Genomic DNA, 24,302 nt, shown 5'->3' with positions numbered 1-24,302 from the left:
TGCTGTGACCCTGGCTGTTACAACCCGCTCCTTTCCTCCTGGGGGACCAGGGCGGGACCTGGAGGCTAACTCGCTCAGGGCACAACGAACGAGCCACGTTCTATCGGGCTCTCACCGCACAGGAAAACCACGGACATGCTGCGGGCAGCCAATGCAGCCGGGAGAGCATGGCTGGGAGGCGGGGGCAGGGCCCAGCGTGGAGAAAGGTACCTGACTCGGTGCTCAGGTGACTGAGCTGCACATACGGGACTGGAAGCAGGATGGACACAGGAAAAGGCAGGTTAGTGACCCGACAGTGCCAAGCGGCAGCCTTGGCTGCCTAGCAGACACCGACAGAACACTCTAAGCCAGGGGTGAAGTTCTATTTTAAGGCCCAGAAAGGAGGTGAGGCCAATTGATGCTTCAATTACATCTCAGATGTTACTTCTCTCAACTAGTCAAAGGTTTTCTCCTTCACTATAAATAGCCAACCTGCTTGGATCAGAAATGGATCCAACAGCTGGAAGATCAGCTGCTTCCTAGGAAAGGAGAGGGACTTTTGCTCCTCCCAGAGGGATATGGGTGTGGGCTCGGTTGGTAGTGGCTCACAGACGGGGATGACACAGCCACTCTAGACGAGACATACACGAGCTGCCTGCCAGGTACAGGGCTGTACCCAGGGGCCCAGCTGCTGCCCAGAGCAGCTGCCCAATCGTCATTAATCACACTGATACCAAAGACAGGAGAAAAATCACCCTACTGGATAAAGAGCTCTGTACCTGGGTAGAAGAGTTTTCCTTTTTATAACTCCAAGAAAGGAGCAAGTGTGGATATTCTGTGACAAATGAGAAAGCTCAGGGGTCTCACAATACAAGAGACCAGGACAGTGGCACATGATATGGACACATCCTTGGATTCACTCTAAAATACTCTGCAAATTCATCTCCTGTGGTGGAGCAGACTTAACTGATTTAACTCCTTTTCTTCTGGAGTCTCCATTTTGTTTCTCTAGTCCAGGAGTCATTAACCAGCTGAGTTCAGATGCAAATAACAACTTCAGATTCATAGCTAGGTCTGGCTAAGCTTCAGTGGTTGAAAATGTGGGCTCTGGAGTCAGACTGCCAGGGTTTGAATCATGGCTCTGCAGCTGAATTGTTACCCTGGGAAAGGTGCTTAGCCTCTTTGAGCCTCAGTTTCCTTTTCTATAAAATGGGACTAATGACAGAACTTACCTCTCAAGGTTAAGAATATAGAGCGCCTGGCACGAAGTAAGTGCTTAATAAGCATTAGCTCATCTTTATATATATGCACAGATGAATGTTCCATAAACATTTTGGTTTCTACTTGATTTCAGGCTGGTTAGCACAGAGGTTAAGCCCTGAGAATTGAGTACTCATCAGATGCCGAAATGACCCCATTATCAATAAATCTTTGGTAGAAGAGAAAGCTGTGTACTACTCACTGTAGCCCATTCCCTGCAAAAAGTACTTGAAGGCCTCGGTGAGCTTCCCGGGCTAGGGGGACAAAATAAGAAGGCATTAATCTTTGCACAGTCAGAGAGCTGGAATCAAATGGGTGCTTTTATAAAAATCTCCTTACCTGAACTACTTGGGGTAGTCCACCACAGTCTGCCATCTAGAAGAGGAAAAATATGTAAGTCAGATGAGACTTACACTTAAGGGAAATGCTCCAAACATCCATGGGTCCTTTCAAACAGGACAGGATCAAATTTTAGGTTCCTTAACTTAATGTTTAACTACATCCAAGTGTCCATCTCCTCAATGCACTCTTTTTTTTTTTTTTAATAAATAAATATATTTATTTATTTATTTTTGGCTGTGCTGGGTCTTCGTTGTTGCACGCGGGCTTTCTCTAGTTGCGGCGAGCGGGGGCTACTCTTCACTGCAGTGTGCTTGCTTCTCATTGCAGTGGTTTCTCATTGTGGGGCATGAGCTCTAGGCGTGCGGGCTTCAGTAGTTGTGGCACATGGGCTCAGCAGTTGTGGCTCGCAGGCTCTAGAGCACAGGCTCAGTAGTTGTGGCGCACGGGCTTGGTTGCTCCGCGCCATGTGGGATCTTCCCGGACCAAGGCTTGAACCCCTGTCCCCTGCATTGGCAAGAGGATTCTTAACCACTGCACCACCAGGGAAGTCCCCCTCAATGCACTCTTACACAAAGACTTAAATCCTAGCAATAACCTTGGATGTAATTTTGAAGGATTATTCAACATTAATGAGTAGTGCAGGGCCTAACTTTCAGGCCCATGTCGGGAACTTTCCATTTGGGTGATAGTGAAGTTAACCACTACCTTCAACCATGGTTCTGCCTCCACCTGGAGAACATTATTTTTCAGAGTCCTCAAATAGTGTGATCCTAACTTCTCAGGGTACCACACTTTTAAGGTTTCCTCTCAACTCTACATTGTCTTCACTTCACGACTAAGGGGATGTCTCCAGTCAGGCACTGAGGCTGAATTCAGCCAACCTACTTGGTCAGCCACTTTCATTTCATAGTTGGATTTGGTAAGGCTGTCTCTCAATTCATAAATCTTTACAGTTGGTTATTCTCACCTGTGCAAAGATTTCTAGAGTAGGGTTTTATTAGCATGCATTGGAATTACCAGGAGGACTTAAAACTCAGATTCTTGAGTTCCTGCCCTAGAGATTCTTTTTTTTTAAAAATATTTATTTATTTTGCAGCATGTGGGATCTTCACTGCCCTGTGCAGGATCTTTAGTTGTGGCGTGTGGGTTCTTTAGCTGCAGCATGTGGGATCTTTTAGTTGTGGCATGTGTGATCTAGTTCCCTGACCAGGGATCAAACCTGGGCGCCCTGCATTGGGAGCACGGAGTCCTAACTGCTGGACCACCAGGGAAGTCCCTAGAGATTCTTATTTAATAGGTTTGGAGCGGGTCTCAAGAACTTGCATTTCTAACAAGCCAGGTGATGCATATTCTGGCAATCCGCAGAGAACACTGCTTCTAGGGCATGATGGCCAACCATGAGGCCACCCTCCTCCTTCCAGCTGTTATGCACTCCATACTCAGATAGTAGCTTATTCAGGCTGACTGGCATTTTTTAAAAAAGAGACATGAACCCCATGGTCTCCCTTCACTAACATGAAAACTTTCTTTGAGGGTGGACTGTTATTCAGCAGATGGGATGCCACAGGAGACACAGGAATTTGAGGTTAATAAGAACAGTTCCCTGAAAGTTCTACGTGTAAGATCAGGAACAAATATTTAACCTGAATAAGTATCAAATAGACCTAACTGGCCCAGGCTGTATTTTCATGAAGGTTAGGAGTCAAAGTCTGATTAGAACTGTAAAACAGTTCCCGTATGCAGAGAGAATACTGGGAAAGACTGTTTCCAAGCTTGATACCTATCAAACAGAGAATCAGTTCCATCATGCTGTTGTGGATGGGCATTTCTGCCCAGAAATAAGCACATCTATGGCTACTGTAAAGTTGTTTTGCGCTTTTGGAAAACTGATTCAAACCTGCAACAAAAGCTCATTTGAAACCACATGCTTTAAAAAAAAAATTCAAATTTTAGACTAGTTCATCAATCACCTGGACCCCAGAACACTCTGAGTTTTGTCACCACAGAGCATTAACCTCATGTTATATTTCCAGGAACTATGGGCTGCTTCTGGTGGCAGCACTTCCCTTTTAATCTCACTTCAAAGAGAAAGGGAAGAAAGCAGAGGTCTTTCAGGCTGAGATACTAACAGTGAGAAGCATAAGATCAGTACTTAAATCTACTGTAATCCAAATTCAAACCAGGAGGTCAGGCCCTTAAATATGTCACTAGAGCCTCCAGAAAATGTGAGCCTGGGGTACAATCAAAATGGGGAGAAGCTAGATATTAACCCTAGAAATTTAGTACAAGAGTTACTCTCTATTTGCCCTAAGAGAAAGAAAAAATGCATTTACCCTTATCATAAGAATGTTATTGGAAGCTTCCTTATCCGTACAAGGGGATTTAGCACGTAAAGAATTTCCATTCATTATCTAATTTCTCACAACAATATTAAATAATGCTTATGACGTTTTTAGTGACACAGGAAGGTGTTTATATGTCAAAAAGTTGAGGAAAACAGACACAGGGTTATCAACAGTCTATGATCTTAAATGTAAAATGTATAGGAAAAAGACTGATATTTTTACCAGAAGGTTACCTTTGGGTGGCAGGATTAGGGTAATTTTTATTTTATTCTTTTTTATATTTCCATTTTTTTCCTATTTTCCAATTTTCTACAATGAGAATATATTCAGGAAAAGAAATTTTTTTTAAGAGAATGAGAAAATCAGACAAAGAGAAGCTTTCCTTCTTTCTGGGCAACTATTCCAGAAATAAAGTAATTTGAACCACATATAATTTACTCACTAATGGTTGGCAATGAGGAAAGAAGACACATTACCTTTAGCAAAGTTGTATTTACAGGATTCAGGCGAGAATTGCATTCAACCTTAAAAAAGAGAGAGAGAGAGAGAGACAATTTTATGAACTGCTAGAAAAATCAGAAATAGCTTGGCATGAGATTGATCTTCCAAGATCAATGGCTCATTTGGAGATGGCTGAATCAGCCAAATTACCAAAATACAGAGTGGGAGACATATTTATATGAAGTACTTTATATCTTATATTTCTTAGTAGATCTAAAAATCTGGCAATGTTCATTTTCTGAATCCGTTACGAGTAGAGTCTTTAAAGGACTACATGTTGAATCTAATTCCTCCTACCCGCTACATAACATGGGGACAAGTTGCCTACTTTAAAAAGTGAACTGGACTGTGGCCCGCACCTGCTGGGGTCTTGATGATTTCCCAGCGCAACCGGCCCTTATGACTGGCCCTTATACCCCTCCCCTACCCATTTCTCACCCCTTTCCCGTGCCCTGGAGGTAGTGGGTTTGCCACTCCTTACACCCTGACTCTCTTCTGCCTCAAGATCTTTGGCTATCCCACAGAAAGTTGAACTCTCTACGGTTTTTCTCTCACTGTAGCCATTACAATTAAGAATTACAACCTTGTATATTTACATGTATCGTATCTCATACCTTTGTTATCCACAAAGGCAGGGACCTCAAAGAAAATGTTCTGGGGAGATAATCTCCAGGTTCAACAATGTTTTATGGTTAACTTGATTAACTGGATCTCTTCTTTACACATGCTTGCCCAAGCACACATATAAAACACTGTGCTAAGAGCATGGAATCTAGTGGGGTGGAAATGTAATAATGTAATATGAGGCAGAATGAGATCACTTGAAAATTTCACTTCTGAGCTGAGTGAGAATAGAAGAATGAGTAGAATTTCTATAGCTAGAGTAAGAAGGGGTGGGCGTTTGAAGGCTTCCAGAGTCAGGGGGAAAGCATAAGCAAAGACCCAGGGGATGCAAAGTGAGTGTGCAGGGCATGCGTGGCGTTACAGAGACAAGCATGGCGTGAGGGTGCACTGTGGGGAGAGGTTGGAAAGACTTGAACTGACTGTGGAAAGCAAAAAGCCACAGAGAGTTTCTGGGGTGACAGGATGTGAGTTGTTTTAGGAAAATAAGCAGCCGTGGTCTGTATGACAGACTGCAGAGGCAGCGAGCCAGTTAGGGAGTTATTAAAATTACCTATGCAAGAACCAGTAACCCAGCTGAACGTTTACTCTGGGGATTGCTGATGGGTAGGTATTCAAAACTCCTCTAAAATCACAGGATGATCTAAAAGCCAGAATCACCAAATGAAGGTTTTTGCTCTATACAAATGACAACGCAGGCAGTGACAAACAAATGTACCCGTTTACTTACTATAGAAGGTGCTCTAAAGGGCAGAATGTAAAAACCGGATCCCTAACTGCTAGGCACAATGCTGAGAACACAGTAGATATACAATAAATATTTTCTGGAGGAATGAACTCCCAAGTCTGTATTTAATATAATAAAGCATGCTTTCCTTGGTTCACCACGTTGTAATTTCTGTAACCTTATAAGAAGTCTCAGTTTCTGGTAGGCCAAGAACAACAGTTGGTTTTTGACACGTCTACTCTCTCCCCAGCTCCAAGTGCAGAGACTCCGTCTTATTCATTTTTGTATTCTCCACAGCATCGAGAGAATAGGAGATGCTCAAAAAATGATGCTGAATGAATATGTGAGCAAGAATAGCTAGCAACAGGGCTTCCCTGGTGGTGCAGTGGTTGAGAGTCCACCTGCCGATGCAGGGGATACGGGTTCGTGTCCTGGTCCAGGAAGATCCCACATGCCGCGGAGCGGCTGGGCCTGTGAGCCATGGCCGCTGAGCCTGCACGTCCGGAGCCTGTGCTCCGCAACGGGAGAGGCCACAACAGTGACAGGCCTGTGTACCGCAAAAAAAAAAAAAAAAAAGAATAGCTAGCAACAGTGACCAGAATTTGTGGAGTTTCTTCCTGCTCTTCCGTGCAAGGATATAGCCCTTGAATCCCTACCAACTTATGGGATAAAAGGCTCTGGCAGGGGAGCTGGTTTTGAATGCGTCTGGAAGAGCATCTAGTTTGTGGCACAGATGGGGTTCCTGAAGTTCTTCTCTATAAACACTGAAGGTGTGGAAATCAGAAAGAGAAAAAGATCTTATCTGTATTGGCCAACTTACACAATCTTGAAAAATAATTGGTAATGTTGCTTTAAGTCCAAGTAATTTCCAAAAGGCAACTCAGCATGATTAGAGAATTCTGATTAAGGGTATTTTCTGTAAACGATACTATTTTCATAAACACATGTTTATGAAAAAATGGTTTTGATAGATATTTTGTAGCATGTATCTCTACCTTTTTAGCCAAAAAAGACTGACCTTTACAAAACTCCTTCTTGATGAGATCTTCACTATAACTTTATTACCTTTGGGGATTTTTTTTTTTTTTTTTGAGTTGAGAGTTATTTGCCTCTGTGCTCAAGCCACACTATGTATTTTACACTAGACACAGCATGTTTTACAGGGTAATTCAGGGAAGTGTGAATATATTCTATTGTCACACCTATCTCACCCTACCAACACTCCCCCTGCCCACCAACCTTCTCATCTATGTCTGCATCTCTGATTAATTACTAGATTCCCTTTCTAAAAGCTTTACTTCCTTATGTTTTGTTATAGGGTAGAAGTGAAGTAGGCCAAAGAAAACCAGATAATTTCACGCAGATACTTAAGTTATATATGCTGTGGGAAAGACAAGCAAGTGATAACAGACTTATGAAAAACTGTCAGCTTCATCTGTAATTATAGAAGTGCAAATTAAAAAGTGGGAGACCATTTTTAATCAAATTAACTACTAATGAAATTTAAAAGTCCAATGCTGAACAGCATGCTGTGAAACAGGCACAGGCAGTGGCAACACACTGTTATGTCTTTTCTGGAAAGGAATCTGGCAAAACGTATTAAAAACCTTACAGAGGTTTATGATTTTTGACACATTATTTCCATCTCATCCCAGGGAAATGATCAAAGATTCAGGCAAAGATTCTATAAGGATGTTCAACAGCAACATTATTAATGGTGCAAAATCAGAAATAATCAACAGGAGAATGAGGTTATATAAACAAGGGTATATTTATAAGACTGACTATTATACAGACATCCTGACTTTATAGTATGGAAAAATGCTCTCAACAGTGCTAAGTCATGAGGTCCCAAAACACTGTATAGCTAATATCATCCTATCTATTGTAAAGAAAAACATAATGGCTTGTCTTTGAGTAATGGGCTCATGACTTCTCCTCCTGTCCTATTTACCAATTTTCTACAATGAGCACATATTTTTTTTGCCAGTGTGCTACATGCTTGAGGAAAGTATACAGGCTCCCAGCAGCCTTCTCTATCTGTGGTAGCTGCAGAAGGCCAAGGCTGTCAGAAGTCTGACGATAAGCCAGTGGCCTTTACCTGTACTGCTTGCCACAGAGCGAGCTCCACCACCCAAAGCACTCAAGGGCAGTCCTGATCCCTTCTGATGAAACACAGTGATCAACGAGGAATTCTTCCTCCAAACTGGGTAACAAAGTACAAACCCTGGTCTGTGTAATGAGAAATCACAAAAACTAGTACCTACCAACTGTTTCGAGTGCGTCAGCAGTGTGTTACACACAATTTATTGCATTTCATCTTATTCACCTTCACAACATCAGGATGTACTTACCACAGCCTCAACTGCAGGTGAATTGTCACCTACCACCAATAAAGTAGAACACCTGGGGAAAGGGAAAACAAGAGGACACTCAGCAAGGAGCACATATACTCCACTGAAAATGACTCTGTCTATGAAAGGCAAAGATGTTGAGCAACGTAGTGGGGGAGACTGAGGGACTTACTTTAATGTCTTTGATTTGGTATCATTTTGTCCCAGAACGGGTCTTTCGATCTCCAGGTCTCTGCGTCTAGCGAAACACAAAGGAATCAATGCACTTTTCAGGTAAAATCATGGCAACTCAGGTTACTTCCTGGTTGTGAAAAACAAAATGTATCAAGAAATCTGAAAACTATCTTTCTTTCACACAGATGAGGGAAGGGGCCCTTGTGCACTTTGTTCAGTGGCATCCTGAGTGGTACAGAGCAGGAAAAAGGGACTCTGCAGGATGCTAAAAGGAGGCAACTTCAAAACTCAATAGCAATGCTGTTGAAATCCTCAAGTCTTAAGTGTTCAACTTTCCAACTAGTGTATAGGAATAATTTCTTAAGGGGAACTTTTTTCTTTTTTTTTTGGCCACACCACATGGCATGCAGGATCTTCCCTGACCAGGGATCCAACCCCTGCCCCCTGCACTGGGAGCACAGAATCTTAAGCACTGGACCGCCATGGAGGTCCAAGGGGAACTTTTTTGGGGGAACATTCTCCTGGTAATTAACAGTTCAGTGCAGTACTTAATAACCTTTCTGATTTCAATGAAAAATAAGGAGGCTTTGTTACACAAAGGAGCTAGAGAGACTGGGTTCAAAACCTGGCTTTGCTTCTGACCGGCTGTGTGACTCTGGGTAAGTTACAGCTGACCCATTTCCTCAATCTTTTTCCATGTACCCAGAAAGCTAGAAGGAGCTAACATTTTCACCTTGGAGAAGCTGGTCCCAAGATAAGAATTAAGCTTCTCTCCGTGTGTGATAAGAATTAAGCTTCTCTCCGTGTGTCACTTCTGCATGACAGGACACCAGCAGAGACTGAATTGGGGCCCAAGACTTCTATTCTTTGCCTCCTCTACATGCATCTTTCTGTGCCACCTCAATTTGTGTGTTTTGTGTGTGTACATAACTTTAGGTACTTCTGGTCTCAAAACATCTTAAAAGTACAACTGGTAGTTGAACATGCCTGAAACAGCCTTCAATTCATGCATTGCTCTTGAAAGCTGTCTTCATTTCTGTCTGAAAGCCCTTCCCCTTCTACTGTGGTGAAAAGTATGAAAGCAATCCCATCACACAACACTGGAAGAAGTAGTTTATTTCCTCTTCTCCTTCTCTCTTAAATATCCGTTATCTTCTTAGACCTAGTCTGCATTTAAGTGAAGGAACAGAAACAACTGTACCCATTATAGGAACCCAGGAAGAGCTGCAGGTTTTCTTGGTTGATATCTTGGGCAATATGCAGTCTGTAGGTTTGAATCAGGTCCAGGTTGGCCTGCAACTCTTCCTAGAACAATGAAAAGAAGACACAGGTGAACTTCTGAGCTACAGTACAAGTCTATCTTGTTTGGTTTGCATTCTCAATGCCCAAAGCCAAAGCTCCCTGCCCATGATGGGAGATGGGGCAGAGCCTGGGGGGCCTACTTATGTACTGGGAGGCTGAATGGCTTCTTTTTTATTTGCATCAGACTGGTTCAGTGCCATATTCTGTGTTGAATGAGGGCACCAAAGAAGCTATGATGGAAAAGGTTGGTAATCAACTCCAAATCAAGCACAAAAACTTGGGGATATGCTCTGAATACCCTTCTCTGCAGCACAGAAGAAGCTGCACTAAACTTGGATTCGAGTACTAGATGTGAAACTTAGGTGACCTAACCATTCGGAAGCCTAGTTTCCTTATTTGTGTCTTATTCATGTTCTGCCATTCTCATAAAAATAGAGTGTCTGTAAATAAAGATAATAACTAGCTACCTGCCAGGGCTGTTTTAAAAATTAAATAAGAAAAGTTATATGGACTGTAATGTATAAAATAAGTGGAAAGTAACATTTCTCTTATTAGCCATAAATCTGCATAATTAACTTATCTGTATCTTCATCAATATAATGGGTATAATATCTATTTATATACTATCATTTAATAATATACATTGTAGTATTATATATTACATTCCATTTATAATACTTTATTAAGTCAATTTATCATTTATTTATTATTACCAATACTATTTTTTGTTGTTGAGGTAGGATTGATTTATAATATAATATTAGTTTCAGTTGTACCACACAGTGATTCAAAATTTTTATAGATTATATTCCATTTAAAGTTATTAAAAAATATTGGCTATACTCCCTGTATAAAATTCAAGAGAAACAAAATGGTCTATCAGTAAAAAGAGAATCTCCCTCTCCATTACCCATTGTCCAGCGGTCCCTATCTTGCTGGTCTTCTTGGAGGCCACCAGAACGAGTTGCTAGGTTTTTGTGTACATAAGCATGTATGTACATATATGTATACACCCCCCCCCCAGTAAATAGTGTTAAGCAGAACGGAAAATGTTTACACTGGAGGAAAGAAATGTATCAGGGATAGTGAGAGTCAGTAAATCTAAAGCAGTGTGTAAAGGTCACTACCAGCAAGCCTTGTAGAGAAACAGAGATAAGGAGAACGTGTATTTGCATTCTCACTACTATATGGGTTAACTGAGCCAAGAATACAGTAGGAAACTTACCAACTGGATCAGAGGCTACCTGAAACTAAAGGGCACTGGAGCCATTCCAAAGAAACGTGATAAATGCTGAAGATACTAAGAAAAGTGAACAACAAATGAACCACATGGCAATTAGAGATGAAATGACCTATCCAGCTCCCCCTTGAAAGTCTGAAGGGGAACTTGAGCAGCAAAGTTTGAGATAAAAAAAAGAGAAGGAATGATATTGGTATAAAAGGGGTAAAACTGGCTTAAGTGCTAATGGAACTTCCCAGGAAAAGCTGTTACGTATAAATTGCACCCCCCCACTCACATTTTTTTAAAACACAAAGTGTAGTCGGCTACACGTACCGTTCTACACTGTGCTTTTCCACTTAAAAGTATGGCAGAGGTCGTCATTCCTTATCAGGATATATGGAGCCATCTCATTTATTTATTCTACCTGTTTTCCCACAGGCTTGCTAGCACAAATGATCACTTTTGATTTTTGCTAATTTGATAGATAAGAAAGGGGATATCACTGTGGGTTTTTTTTCTTATTAGAGAAGATGAGATTATTAACGTTTAGAAAACTTATTTGCTTTCATTTCAAAGCAATAAGAGCAATACAAGCATTTGTTTGCTTAAATTTTATTTATTTTTATTTTTTATTTAACATCTTTATTAGAGTATAATTGCTTTACAATGGCGTTAGTTTCTGCTTTATAACAAAGTGAATCGACTATACATATACATATATCTCCATATCCCCCCCTTCTTGCGTCTCCCTCCCAACCTCCCTATCCCACCCCTCTAGGTGGTCACAAAGCACTGAGCTGATCTCCCTGTGCTATGCAGCTGCTTCCTACTGGCTATCTATTTACATTTGGTAGTGTATATATGTCAATGCTACTCTCTCCCAGCTTACCCTTCCCCCTCCCCGTATCCTCAAGTCCATTCTCTACCTCTGCATCTTTAGTCCTGTCCTGCCCCTAGGTTCATTAGAACCTTTTTTTTTTTTTTTTTAGATTCCATATACATGTTTGCTGGCTTAAATTTTAAATGAACTCTTCAGCCTTGTGACAACCCACTGTCTGTGACCTCACACATTTTTAATTAAACACACATTATATATATGTTGTGAGGCTGTTCTTACTTTACAAAAATCATTAAAATTCTCTCCCCTATTCCAATGCAAACACCTCAGGGCCTCATTCTTCCAGGTCAGGCGCTGTTTTGGCAATTAACCTCCCGCAGGTATCCTACACTAAGTCTACCACCAGGTTATTGAAAACCCCCAAATGCATCTTATAATTCCTTCCTCTTTGGCTTTTGAACAAACTATTCCCCCTTCCTGGAATGATCCCCTTCCCCCCAAAATCTGAAATGTTGAATTTTATCCACCCTTCAAGGCCCAGCTGGGATGCCTCCACCTTGAAGCCTTCCTTGATGCTCTCCTGCCTTTGAATTTCTCTAGGTCCCTAATGGGGCCTCTCCTAAGATACCCTGACATGGTAGAAAGAGGAAAGCTTCAGAGTTAGACACACGTGGCTTCAAATCTCCCTTGATATGTTATTAGCTGCTGGCCTTGTATAAAACAATTCATTCTTCACCTGGAAAGTGGGACTAATACAATTCCCATTATGAGATTATTAGATTGAATTGTTTAACGTACATAACACGTCTGTCTGAAATCTGTAGACGTTCAATGAAAGGTATCAATAGTTCTTATTACTTATCCCTTTTTACATGTGCCATAGCAGTATTTCTGTACATCTCATCTCTCCACAGAGTGAGCTCCTGGAGAAGAAGGGCCATATCTTATATACATTTGTCTCTCCCAGAGCACTTAGCATGGAATTTTGTAAATTCTGTGAACTGGTTTTTAAGGTCTACAGTCAAAACCAAGCATCCTTTGTCTTCAGGAAAGTACCCACTCTACCTAGCACTATGCAGTGGAAAGATCATGGTCTTTGAAACTTCCAATTAAAGATCCTGGATTAAAATACAGTTTTACTCCTTCCAGAAAAATCATAAAAATAACAGTAAATTTTTTTCTTTATAAGCCATAAACTCATAAGGACAAAGACAACAAAGAAAAGTGACAACAGCAATAACATTTGAAAGTGGGAAAGCAGAAGGAAGACTGTAATCACTCATTTAACAGACTCAATAAGGCGGCTAGGCTGGCAGTGGGGAAAGTGAAAAAAGTAAGTGATCATGTACCAAGGAGCCTGAAAAGGCCCAAGATTTGTCTGCACCAGTTCTCTCTGTAAGCAGAGGGTAAACATGGTACAAAGGATGATTGGTTGAAAGTCCTGTTTAATAAAGACGTAACATCTGGGACTTCCCTGGTGGCGCAGTGATTAAGACTCTACGCTCCCAATGCAGGAGGCCCAGGTTCACTCCCTGGTCAGGGAACTAGATCCCACGTGCATGCCACAACTAAGAGCTCACATGCCACAGCTAAGGAGCCGGCGAGCCACAAGTAAGGAGCCCACCTACTGCAACTAAGACCCAGCACAACCAAATAAATAAATATTAAAAAAAAAGACATAGGGGCCTCCCTGGTGGCGCAGTGGTTGAGAGTCCGCCTGCCGATGCAGGGGATGCGGGTTCGTGCCCCGGTCTGGGAGGATCCCATATGCCGCGGAGCGGCTGGGCCCGTGAGCCATGGCCGCTGAGCCTGCGCGTCCGGAGCCTGTGCTCCGCAATGGGAGAGGCCACGACAGTGAGAGGCCCGCGTACCGCAAAAAAAAAAAAAAAAAAAAAAAAAAAAAAGACATAACATCAGGAAGACGTAACAATGAAAACGGATGAAGCAAAATGAAACAGAATTGAAGAGAGAAATAGAATATTCAACAACAACAGTTTGCAACTTTAATACCCCACTTTCAATTAAGGATAGAATAACGAGGCAGAAGATCACAAGGAAATAGAAGAAATGAACAACACTATAAACCACCAGACCTAACAGACATCTACACAACACTCCACTTAATAGCAGTAGAATGAATACATTTTCTTCTCAGTGTACATGGAACATTCTCTGGGATAGACCATGTTAGGACATAAAACAAGTCTCAATAAATTTGAAAAGGAATGAAATATTAAGAATATCCCCTGACCACAGTGGAATGAATTAAAAATCAATAACAGAAGGAAATGTGGGAAACTAAACAACATACTCCTAAATAATAATGGATCAAAGCAGAAATCACAAGGAAATTAGAAAATACTTTGAAATGAATGAAAATACCTTATAGGATGCAGCTATGTTAATATTTAGAAGGAAATTTACAGCTGTAAATTCCTGTATTAAAAAAGAAGAAAGATCTCAAATTCATAGCTAGCCTTCCACCTTAAGAAACTAGAAAAAGGAGAGGAAACTTAAAGCAAGCAGAAGGAAGGAAATAATAAAGATGAGAGTGGAAATAAATGAAAGAGAGAATAGAAAAAGAATGGGGAAAATCAATAAAATCGGAAATTAGCTAGACTAACCAAGAAAAACAAAGATAAAACTCAAAATTACTAAAAACAGGAATGAGAGAGGAGACATCACTGTCAGCTTTACAGAAACAGAAATAATTATAAGGGAATATTATGAATAATTATATGCCAACAAATTAGATAACCTACATGAAATGGACCAGTTCCTAAAAAGATGCAAACCACCTAAAGTGTCTCAAGAAGAAACAAAGATTAAATTAGTAATATAAAAACTTTCCATAAAGAAAAACTTTGGCCCAGATGGCTTCACTGTGAATCCTGCCAAACATTTAAAGAATTAACAGCAATCTTTCCAAAATTCTTACAAAAAATAAAAGGGAGAATACTTCTCAACTCATTCTCTGAGGCCAAGTATTACCTTAATACCAAAACTGCACAAAGACAACATAAGAAACTTATAGACTAATATCTCTTATGAATATGGACACAAAAATCCTTAACAAAATACTAGGAAACCAAATGCAACAACATATAAAAAGGATTACACACCATGAGCAGGTGGAATTTATCCAGAGAATGCAAGGCTGGTTCAACATACAAAAATCAATAAATGTAATACACCATATTAAAAGAATAAAGAACATAAGTCACACATACATTTCAATAGATACAGAAAAAGCATCTGACAGAATCCAACACGATTGCATGATAAAAGTGCTGAACAAACTAGGAACAGAAGAGAGCTTCCTCTACCTGATGAAGGACATCTATGAACAATCCACAGCTAACATCATACTTAATGATGAAACACTGAATGGCTTCCCCTAAGATCAGAAACAAGATGAGGATGTCCACTTATCACTTCTATTCAACACTGTACCAGAGGCTATCCAGGGCCTAGAAAGCTCTGCTTAGGCAAGAAAAAGAAAGAAAACATAGCCAGCCTGGACAGGAAGAAGTAAAACTATGTCTATTGCAGATGACATGATCTTGTATGTAGAAAATCCTAAGGATCCACAAAAAAACAATTAGAGCTAATAAATTAGTTTGGCAAGGTTGAAGGATACAAGATCAATATACAAAACTTAATTGTATTTCTATACATTGGCAATAAACAATTCAAAAATGAAATTAAGAAAGCTTTCCATTTATAATAGCACCCCCAAAATAAAATACTTAGGAAAAAATATAACAAAAGAAGTGGGAAGACTTCACTACAAAACGTTGCTGAAAGAAATTTTAAAAGACCCGAATAACTGGACAGGCACTCCATGTGCATGGGTTGAAACAGTATTGTTAAGATAGCAATGCTCCCTAAATTGATCTACAGATTCAACACAATCCTTATCAAAATCCCAGTTAGCTCTTTTGCAGAAATGGATGAGCTGACCCTAAAATTCATATGGAAATGGAAGGAATCCAAAACAGCCAAAACAATCTTGGTAAAGAATAAAGTTGGAGGACTCACACGTCCCTATTTCAAACCTTACTACAAAGATACAGTAATCAAGACACTGTGATACTGGCATAAGGCTAGACAAATATCAATAGGATAAAAAGGAGCCTTCCAAAATAAACCCTTACATTTATGGTCAACTTGTTTTCAACAAGGGAGCCCAGACAATTCACTGGACACAGAAAAGTCTCTTTTAAAATGGTACTGGGACAACTGGAGTTTCACATATAAAAGAACGAACTGGTACCACAACCTCACACCATGTACAAACAATTAGCTCAAACTAGACCACAGACCTAAACGTTAAGAGCGAAAACTATAAAAATCTTACGAGAAAGGATAGGAGTAAATCTTCATGACTTTGGATTAAGCAATGGTGTCTTAGATATGACACTAAAAGTACAAGCAACAAAAGGAAAAATAGATGGGATTTCATCAAAATTAAAACTTCTGTGCTTCATGTAGAAAATAAACTTATGGTTACTGGGGCGGGGTAAGTGGGGGGAGGAAGAAAGTGGAAGACTGGGATTGACACATACGCAATACTACATATAAAATAGATAACTAATAAGGACCTACTATATAGCTCAGGGAATTCTACTCAATACTCTGTAATGGCCTATATGGGAAAAGAATCTAAAAGAGTGGATATATGTATAACAGACTCACTTTGCTGTACACCTGAAACTACCACAACATTGTAAATCAACACTATACCCCAATAAAATGTAAACAAAACAAAAAAAGATGCTTTCATTAGGTTAAACGAACAAAAATAAATACATAAATAGATAAATAAAAACTTTTGTGCTTCAAAGGACACCATCAAGAAAGTTAAAGACAACCCACAAAATGCAAGAAAATATTTGCATTTCATATATCTAAAGATCTGTTTCAAGAACATATAAAGAAATCTTCAACTTCATAATAAAATGATAAATAATTCAACTAAAGAATGGGTAAAAGATTTTAATAGACACTTCTCCAAAGAAGATTAAAAAAATGCAAATCAAAACCATAATGAGACACTAGTGCACACCCACTAGGATGGCTCTAATCAAAAAGACAGACAACATCAAATGTTGGCAAGGATGTGGAGAAGCTGGAACTCTCATGTTTTGCTGGTATGACTGTAAATGGTGCAGCCACTTTGGAAAACAGTCTGGCAGTTTCTCAAAATGTTAAACACAGCTACCATGTGACCCAGCAATTCCACTCTTAGGTATATACTCAAGAAAACCGAAAACATATGTTCATGTAAAAACTGGTATATGAATGTTCATAGCAACATTTTTCGTAATAGCCCAAAGGTGGGAAACACCTAAATGTCCATCAACTAATAAACCGAATGTGGTATATCCATACACCGAAATATTATTCAGCCATAAAGAGGAATGAAGTATTGCTACATGCTGTAACATGGATGAACTTCAAAAACATGCTAAGTGAAAGGAGTCAGACACAAATGCCACATATTACATGATTCCATTTAAGAAATGTCCAGAATAGGCAAATCCACAGAGACAGAAAGTAGGCTAGTGGTTGTCAGGTACAGGGGGAAGGAGAATAGGGAGTGACTGTTAAGAGGTATGGTGTTTCTTTTTGGGGTGATGGAAATGTTCTGAAATGAGATAGTGCAATGTTACACAACTCCATAAATATACTAAAAACCACTAAACCTTAAAAGTCTGAATTTTATGATATATGAACACTTAAGACCCAGCAATTCCACTCCTAAACTTACACCCAAGACAGATTTTTGTACGAATAAAGCAGGAGGCATATACAAAACTGTTCACAGTCATCCAGCAGTAATGTGGATAAATCTTGGCAATTTTAAGTGAAAAAAGTTTCCCAAATTACATCAGCATAATATCCTTTTATAATTAGAAATATGTACATAATGTAAAAGAACACATATAAATTCAGTAACACTATCATAAAGGAAAACAAAGGACTGACAAAAGATGATAGTTTCCTCAGAGTATCATTTGGTTAGATGCAGGTTACTGTCAAACCCTAGCTTTTGCTTTGGGTGGTAATATCTTGGGTGCTTATTACATTATTAAAAATAACTAGCTAATTAACTAAATAAAAGTGGGTTATGTGCATGACCAATGAATGATGAGGGTGTATTACAAACCAAAGACTATGATCATTCTAATTATCTGCACCTGTGGTCCAATGGGAACAAAGCATAAAGCAGCCGGAGCTCCAGATCCCTCCCCTGCATTCTGGGGGACTTCCCTTTTCCCACCTCAGAAGAAGACTGAAGGTCTATTCTCTGGAAACAATAAAACACAAGGTGTTTGATCTGGAAGCCCACAGGCCCAGATGGGTAGATACACCATACTGAAAAGTGAAAGTTTAAAGCCTGAATGTTGAGGCTCTGTGTCTTTTTCTGAACTTGGCTCCAAGAATACTAACATTAGTGTCTGGTGTGTAACCTCAAAGCTTATCTGGGGAATCTGACCAGTCCCAGAGAAGAGACCTAAAGCTGCTGACATCAGGGGCTCCCCAAGGAAATGGCCCAGTCTAATCACCCAAGGGATAAGCCTCACCTGGTGTATACACAGGCCTTTCAGTGATCCACCCTTATAAAATTCGGACAGACAGGGATCACTAGCCATTGGGCAAAGAACCTGGGCCAGTTATCCTCAGCCTCAGATCCACTGTTCTTTGTAGTACTGGAGCTAGAATGCATAAACATTTTCCGTTTGCCAGTCCCTTTTTAAAATTTAGCACAGGAGCCACTGGCTCAAGGTGTCAGGAATTCTCGTAGAAAAGCTGTAGCTGCACCCTAGGCCCAGGTTCTCCCCCATCCAGCTGCAGCTTCTGGAGCTTCTGCAGCTGTTCAGACCTTATTTTAGACAAATGTCTCCCTCATCTGGTGAGTGGCTCTATGGACCAGTCACAGCCCTCACCCTCTGGCAAGTTTTTTCACTCCTGCCTGGTTGTACTTTCTGTGGAAACCTTACCTTCCTTGAAGAGGCATGACTGTCAGGCTTGGTGGGGGTGGGCCCAACTAAGTCCACAGTTCCCTGAGTGTCCACATGCACTCTACCTAGGAGTAGCTGCTGGTTTCCAACACCTGCTACTTTTAGACACCTGAGAGTCCTCTTTCACCTCTTTGAGAAGGAAGCAACCTTCTACTAGTTAACAATATTCTGTTAAATTTTCTCAACTCAAAGTGTGTGGTTTCTGTCTCCTGACTGGACCCTGGAAACAGCCCACAGGATGGAGAAAGTGTGACCTGAAGACTGCTGAGATGAGTGTCACCAGGCCTTCTGTATGGCAAGCCCTGATTCTTGGGCTAAATTTTTTTTTTTAATATATTTTTGGCTGTGTTGGGTCTTCGTTGCTGTGCGCGGCTTTCTCTAGTTGCAGCGAGCGGGGGCTACTCTTCATTGCAGTGTGGGGGCTCCTCACTGCAGTGGCTTCTCTTGTTGTGGAGCACCGGCTCTAGGCACGTGGGCTCAGTAGTTGTGGCTCGTGGGCTCTAGAGCGCAGGCTCAGTAGTTGTAGAACACAGGCTTAGCTGCTCCGAGGCATGTGGGATCTTCCCGGACCAGGGCTCAAACCCATGTACCCTGCACTGGCAGGCGGATTCTTAACCACTGCACCACCAGGGAAGTCTTAAATTTTTTTAAAAAGGAAAGGAAGTGCCTTCCTGCCACTATCACCTTGCAGTGTCCCCCCAGTGGCCCTTACTTAAAAATTCTAACACTGTCACTGGGTAAAGGGGAAATGTACAGAAAAAGAAATCTGTCATGGCTCAGCTCTGAATAACATTTATATGCTAGTGTAAATGCTGGAAATTGATCTAATCCAAATTACATTATAGTGGGAGGATGGAGCGGTGGAAAACACAAACGTGTGTCATGGGGTCGGTGTGTATGTGTATATGAGAGAAATCATCTTTCATAATGGAATGCCAACAGATAATGCCTACAAATGAAAAATCAACAAGTGGAAATATATGCATATTTAGAGACATGGAAGCATATGTCCAAAAAGACACATACAAAAATGTCCATAGGAGACTTCCCTGGTGGCGCAGTGGGTAAGCCTCTGTGCTCCCAATGCAGGGGGCCTGGATTTGATCCCTGGTCAGGGAACTAGATCCCATATGCACGTCGCAACTAAGAGTTTGCATGCCACAACGAAGGAGCCCGTCTGCCATAACTAAGACCCAGTGCAACCAAATAAATAAATATTAAAAAAAGAGAAAAGAATGTTCATAGAAGCTTTATTTATAATAGTAAAACAGGGCTTCCTTGGTGGCCCAGTGGATAAGAATCTGCCTGCCAATGCAGGAGACACAGGTTCGACCCCTGGTCCAGCAAGATCCCACATGCCGTGGAGCAACTAAGCCCATGTGCCACAACTACTGAGCCTGCGCTCTAGAGCCTGCAAGCCACAACTACTGAGCCCACATGCCACAACTACTGAAGCCCGCGTGCCTAGAGCCTGTGCTCTAAGAAGAGAAGCCACCGCAGTGAGAAAGCCTCGCATTGCAATGAAGAGTAGCCCCTGCTCGCCCCAACTATAGAAAGCCCACGTGCAGCAACGAAGACCCAACACAGCCAAAAATAAATAAATAAAATTTTTAAAAAATAATAAATAAATATAATAGTAAAACAAAAACAAAAGATTGGAAACAACCCAAATGTTCATAGGAACATTCATGGTATATAACAATGGACTGCTACACAGAATAAAAGAATGAACTACTGATACATAGAATGACATGGTTGAATCTCAAAGACTATACCGAGCAAAAGAAGCCAGACCCAGAAGAGTGTACACTGTAATTACTTTTATATAAAGTTTAAGAACAGGCAAGATAATGTATAGAGGTAACAGAATAGTGAATACCTTGTTTGGGGAGGGGGATTATAGCGATTAGGAAAGGGCATGAGGGAAACTTTTGGGGATGATGGAAATGTTCTGTAACTTGATTTGGTGGTGGTTACAAAGGAGTATATGTATGTAATATAAAAGGTCACTGAGATGCACTTATGATTTGTGTCCTTTACTATATGCAAGTAAATACCTTAATTAAAGAGGCAAAACCCAAAAGAATCAGCTAAAAGAATTAATCTAAGAAGAAGGAAATAGGGTGAGTGGCAGATTCTTTGTAATAAGCCCTGCAGAACGTCTCTACTCTAAAATATGTGTGAATTTGTACCTTTGATAAAATAAAATCTCAATGAAAGAAAAAAACTATGGGCTTTGGAGGTAGCTTGGCCTGCATTCAAACCACTTGCCACCTGAACCATGGTGGCAAGTTATGCTGCCTCTCTGGCCCTTAGTTTCTCCATTTTAAAATAAGTCTAATAGAACCACATGAAAAATAACTGAGTTTGTACCTAAAAGTACTTGTCAAAGTGCTTTACAGAGGATGAGTACTCAGTAAATGCTAATTTTCTCCCCACCAACCATTTTCCTTCAGTACAGAGACTACAGTTGAGCCCGCATTACTCCTATTTATATTGTTTTCATCTCCCCAACTCCAGACACCTCACAGCTCCCCAAACTCATTGCTCATTTATTGCTTCTTCATAGGTCATCTGTGATGTTGTGATTTATAATAATAAATATGTGTCTGGGGGGCTTCCCTGGTGGCGCAGTGGTTGAGAGTCCGCCTGCCGATGCAGGGGACACAGGTTCGTGTCCCGGTCTGGGAAGATCCCACATGCGGCGGAGCGGCTGGGCCCGTGAGCCATGGCTGCTGAGCCTGCACATCCGGATCCTGTGCTCCGTAGCGGAAGAGGCCACGGCGGTGAGAGGCCCGCGTAGCGCCAAAAAAAAAAAAAAAAAAAAAAAAAGAAATATGTGTCTGGTCTTCATCCCACTCCTGGCACAGAGCTCCTAAAATGCTTGGAATTTCCAAACTGATGAGATTGATATCTTTTTTTGATATGAGGTTGATATCTTTTTATCTGCCCTAAAGGTATCTTTTTTTGTTAACGATGTGATTTTAGGAAAGCCCCTAAGTAACTTCTAGATGGAACCAGCCCCTGTGAGTAGAGGGTGGGAACTTTCAATCCCACCCAGTCCCCACCTCCGGGGAGGGGAGAGGAGCTGGCCATTGAATTGATTACCACATAATCATGCCTCTGTAATGAAGCCTCCATAAAACCCCAAAAGGACGGGACTGGTAGAGCTTCCAGGTTGGTGAAGGCGTGGCGGTTCTGGGAGACCGGTGCACCCTAGAGGGCATGGGAGCTCCGTGCCCCTTTCCATATGACTTGCCCTATGCATCTCTTTCATCTGGCTGTTCCTGAGTCATGTGTCCTTTTACAATAAACCGGTAATCTAGTAAGTACAATGTTTCTCTGAGTTCTGCTGAGCCGCTCCAGCAAATTAACTGAACCCAAGTAGGGGGTTGTTGGAACCTCTGATCTATATAGCTGGTTGGTCAGAAGCACAGGTGACAACCTGGAGTGGCAACTGGTGGCTGAAGTGGGGGAAGGGGGAGCAGTGGTGGTGGCTTGGTTGTTAGGACCGAGCCCCCATCTTTTGGATCTGACCTATCTCCAGGTAGACAGTGGCATCATTGAGCTGAACTGCAGGACACCCAGCTGGTGTCTGAGAATTGTTTGGTGGTGTAGGAGAAAACACACATTGTAATTGGTGTAAGACTTCTGTTATCCAACTCACTTTCTCTCTGAAAAGAGGACTGGGATCCCCTCTTTCACGTAACAATTATCCATATAATTGTCATTTCCTCCGTGGACTTGTTTCCTCACCAGTAAGACATGGGGTTTGAACAAGATAATCTCTAAGGTTCTTTCAGCACTAACATTCTTGGTATCTTTTTCTCTGAAACTTCTATTTCTGTGAAGCCCTTCCCAGACCTCATTTTGGCTCCAGACATGCTTGGTGAAGCACATGATGTTGTCAAACATGAACAGATGGCATCTGCTCACAGGGAACAGGTCGGCGGTGGGGGCTGCCTTCTCTCCTCTCTCCAAATGCCGAGAGCCACGTGGCACTGAGTTCATGCCTCTCCCCTAAGACTGGCCTTTGCTGGGCCACGTGCATCTCACACGGCACTGAAAGTGGTAACCCACTGGGATCAGGTGAGTTCTGGGGCACCCCTTCTTTCCTGAGGTGAGTAAGACTTTGCACACAAGCCAGTAAACACACCCCTCTCCTGGCTGGCGCAGGCACTTACCTGCCCAAAGTGATGAGCCAAAATTATGTCCACAACATTGGTTGTCAAGCCCGAGAGCTACAAAGATAAAAACTTGGTGTCAAGGGAGTTAGCATGGGTAAAAATTTATCAAGCTGTGCACTTTCTTGTATATATGTTATCCTTCAACAAATAAACAACACAACTCAGTGTCACACATTTTCGTGAGATGGTGGTCCCAGGAAACCTGAGAACAAGGAACAAGTCAGAAAAAAACGAAAAGTTTTCCTTCCAGGGTAATAAAATATAGCCTGCTTTGAAATAGGTGGCTAGAAGAAATGCTGCCATTACTTCTTTGAAAACGTGGGACCGAGAACTCACAGCTATTAGCTGCTTCATTCCTGCCTGTATTTCCGCAGTTACACTGGGTTTACAGTTAATAAGGAATGACTTACAACTACTCCCAAGCCATCCAAAAGAAAAAATGATTTTTCTCTTTCTTTTAATTTTGCTATCTTCGTTTCAAGTAGTGGGAGGAAATTGCTATGTTTACAGAATGTTCTTGCATTTTGAACATTTTTCTCCTAATTTTTCCCATTTCAAAACTATGCACATCACAGTCTAATAAATGCATCAATCTGTGTAAATCTGCAGACTGTTAGTCTACTTTCAGAAAAATTTCCATCTCAAATTATGTTGCTGATTTCCTTAAGCCTTCCTTCTTTGTTGATTTTATGCTCAATTCCTACTGCTGACTTGGATTAGAGGTGAAGTACTGAGTTGGGGGTGGAGATGGACAAGAGGAAATCAGGGGGACAGATGTGGATATGGGTGGAGCAGGATCATGTAGTCCCAGAAAGATTAAGCAAGAAAGAAGCCCAGAAATCTTCACATGGGTTATCAATGATCCACAGGTTATACATTAAAGATAATAAGAATTAACAACCTATTTCATTTCATGTTTAATACTCATAAGGTCATTCTAAAGCTTTATAAGAATTTTTACTAGGTTGTATCACGTTATTAAGAGTGTTCAGGTAAGTTTTAATGTACCCACATCCTAGATAGGAATTAAAACAAATTTTAAATAAGTCAGGTTGTAAGAAAGAATTTCCATAGCATCTGGCAATAGCATTGTTAATATATTTCATCCAAAGCTAGGAAATACATCATTTCTCCAGAAGTTAAATGTGGGGAGGAATGGATAAACTTTTTAGAATCTGGTCTGCTGGCAGGTGGAATAGTTTAATATTTTAAAGTAACTATGAAAGCAATACATGTTTATCATAGAAAATTAGGAAAACATAGAATACATAAAATAAAAATAAGAATCATCTGTAATGCTACCAGCCAAAGATGTAACTACCGGTAGCAAATTATTTTCCTTATAAATGCATATATGTATTTAACAAAATTTTATTATCTGTTTTTTTAAACATGAGAATTTTCACATTTCCTTAAATAACC

The 24,302-nt window shown here is 40.9% G+C and overlaps 1 protein-coding gene across 5 annotated transcripts in view; it reads right to left on the bottom strand.

The window, feature by feature from the left end:
* Nucleotides 1–24,302, bottom strand: part of NDRG3 (NDRG family member 3) — an 87,069-nt gene that overhangs the window by 2,454 nt on the left and 60,313 nt on the right. For 2 of the 5 annotated variants that reach the window (XM_081256953.1, XM_081256954.1), the window contains 8 exons: nucleotides 22,878–22,934; nucleotides 9,505–9,608; nucleotides 8,302–8,367; nucleotides 8,130–8,181; nucleotides 4,403–4,450; nucleotides 1,579–1,614; nucleotides 1,442–1,493; nucleotides 211–249 (listed from right to left, as the gene is read on the bottom strand). In XM_081256953.1, the coding sequence (XP_081113079.1) occupies nucleotides 211–249; nucleotides 1,442–1,493; nucleotides 1,579–1,614; nucleotides 4,403–4,450; nucleotides 8,130–8,181; nucleotides 8,302–8,367; nucleotides 9,505–9,608; nucleotides 22,878–22,934 (454 nt within the window). The remainder of the gene's footprint in view (nucleotides 1–210; nucleotides 250–1,441; nucleotides 1,494–1,578; nucleotides 1,615–4,402; nucleotides 4,451–8,129; nucleotides 8,182–8,301; nucleotides 8,368–9,504; nucleotides 9,609–22,877; nucleotides 22,935–24,302) is intronic. The other 3 variants (XM_081256955.1, XM_081256957.1, XM_081256956.1) reach the window with 2 other exon arrangements.

The sequence above is a fragment of the Mesoplodon bidens genome (genome assembly GCF_964165515.1).
Source record: "Mesoplodon bidens genome assembly, chromosome: 15".
NCBI classification, from domain to species: Eukaryota; Metazoa; Chordata; class Mammalia; order Artiodactyla; family Ziphiidae; genus Mesoplodon; species Mesoplodon bidens.
The sequence above is the reverse complement of the archived record's forward strand: the minus strand, read 5'-3'. Positions and strand labels throughout refer to the sequence as shown.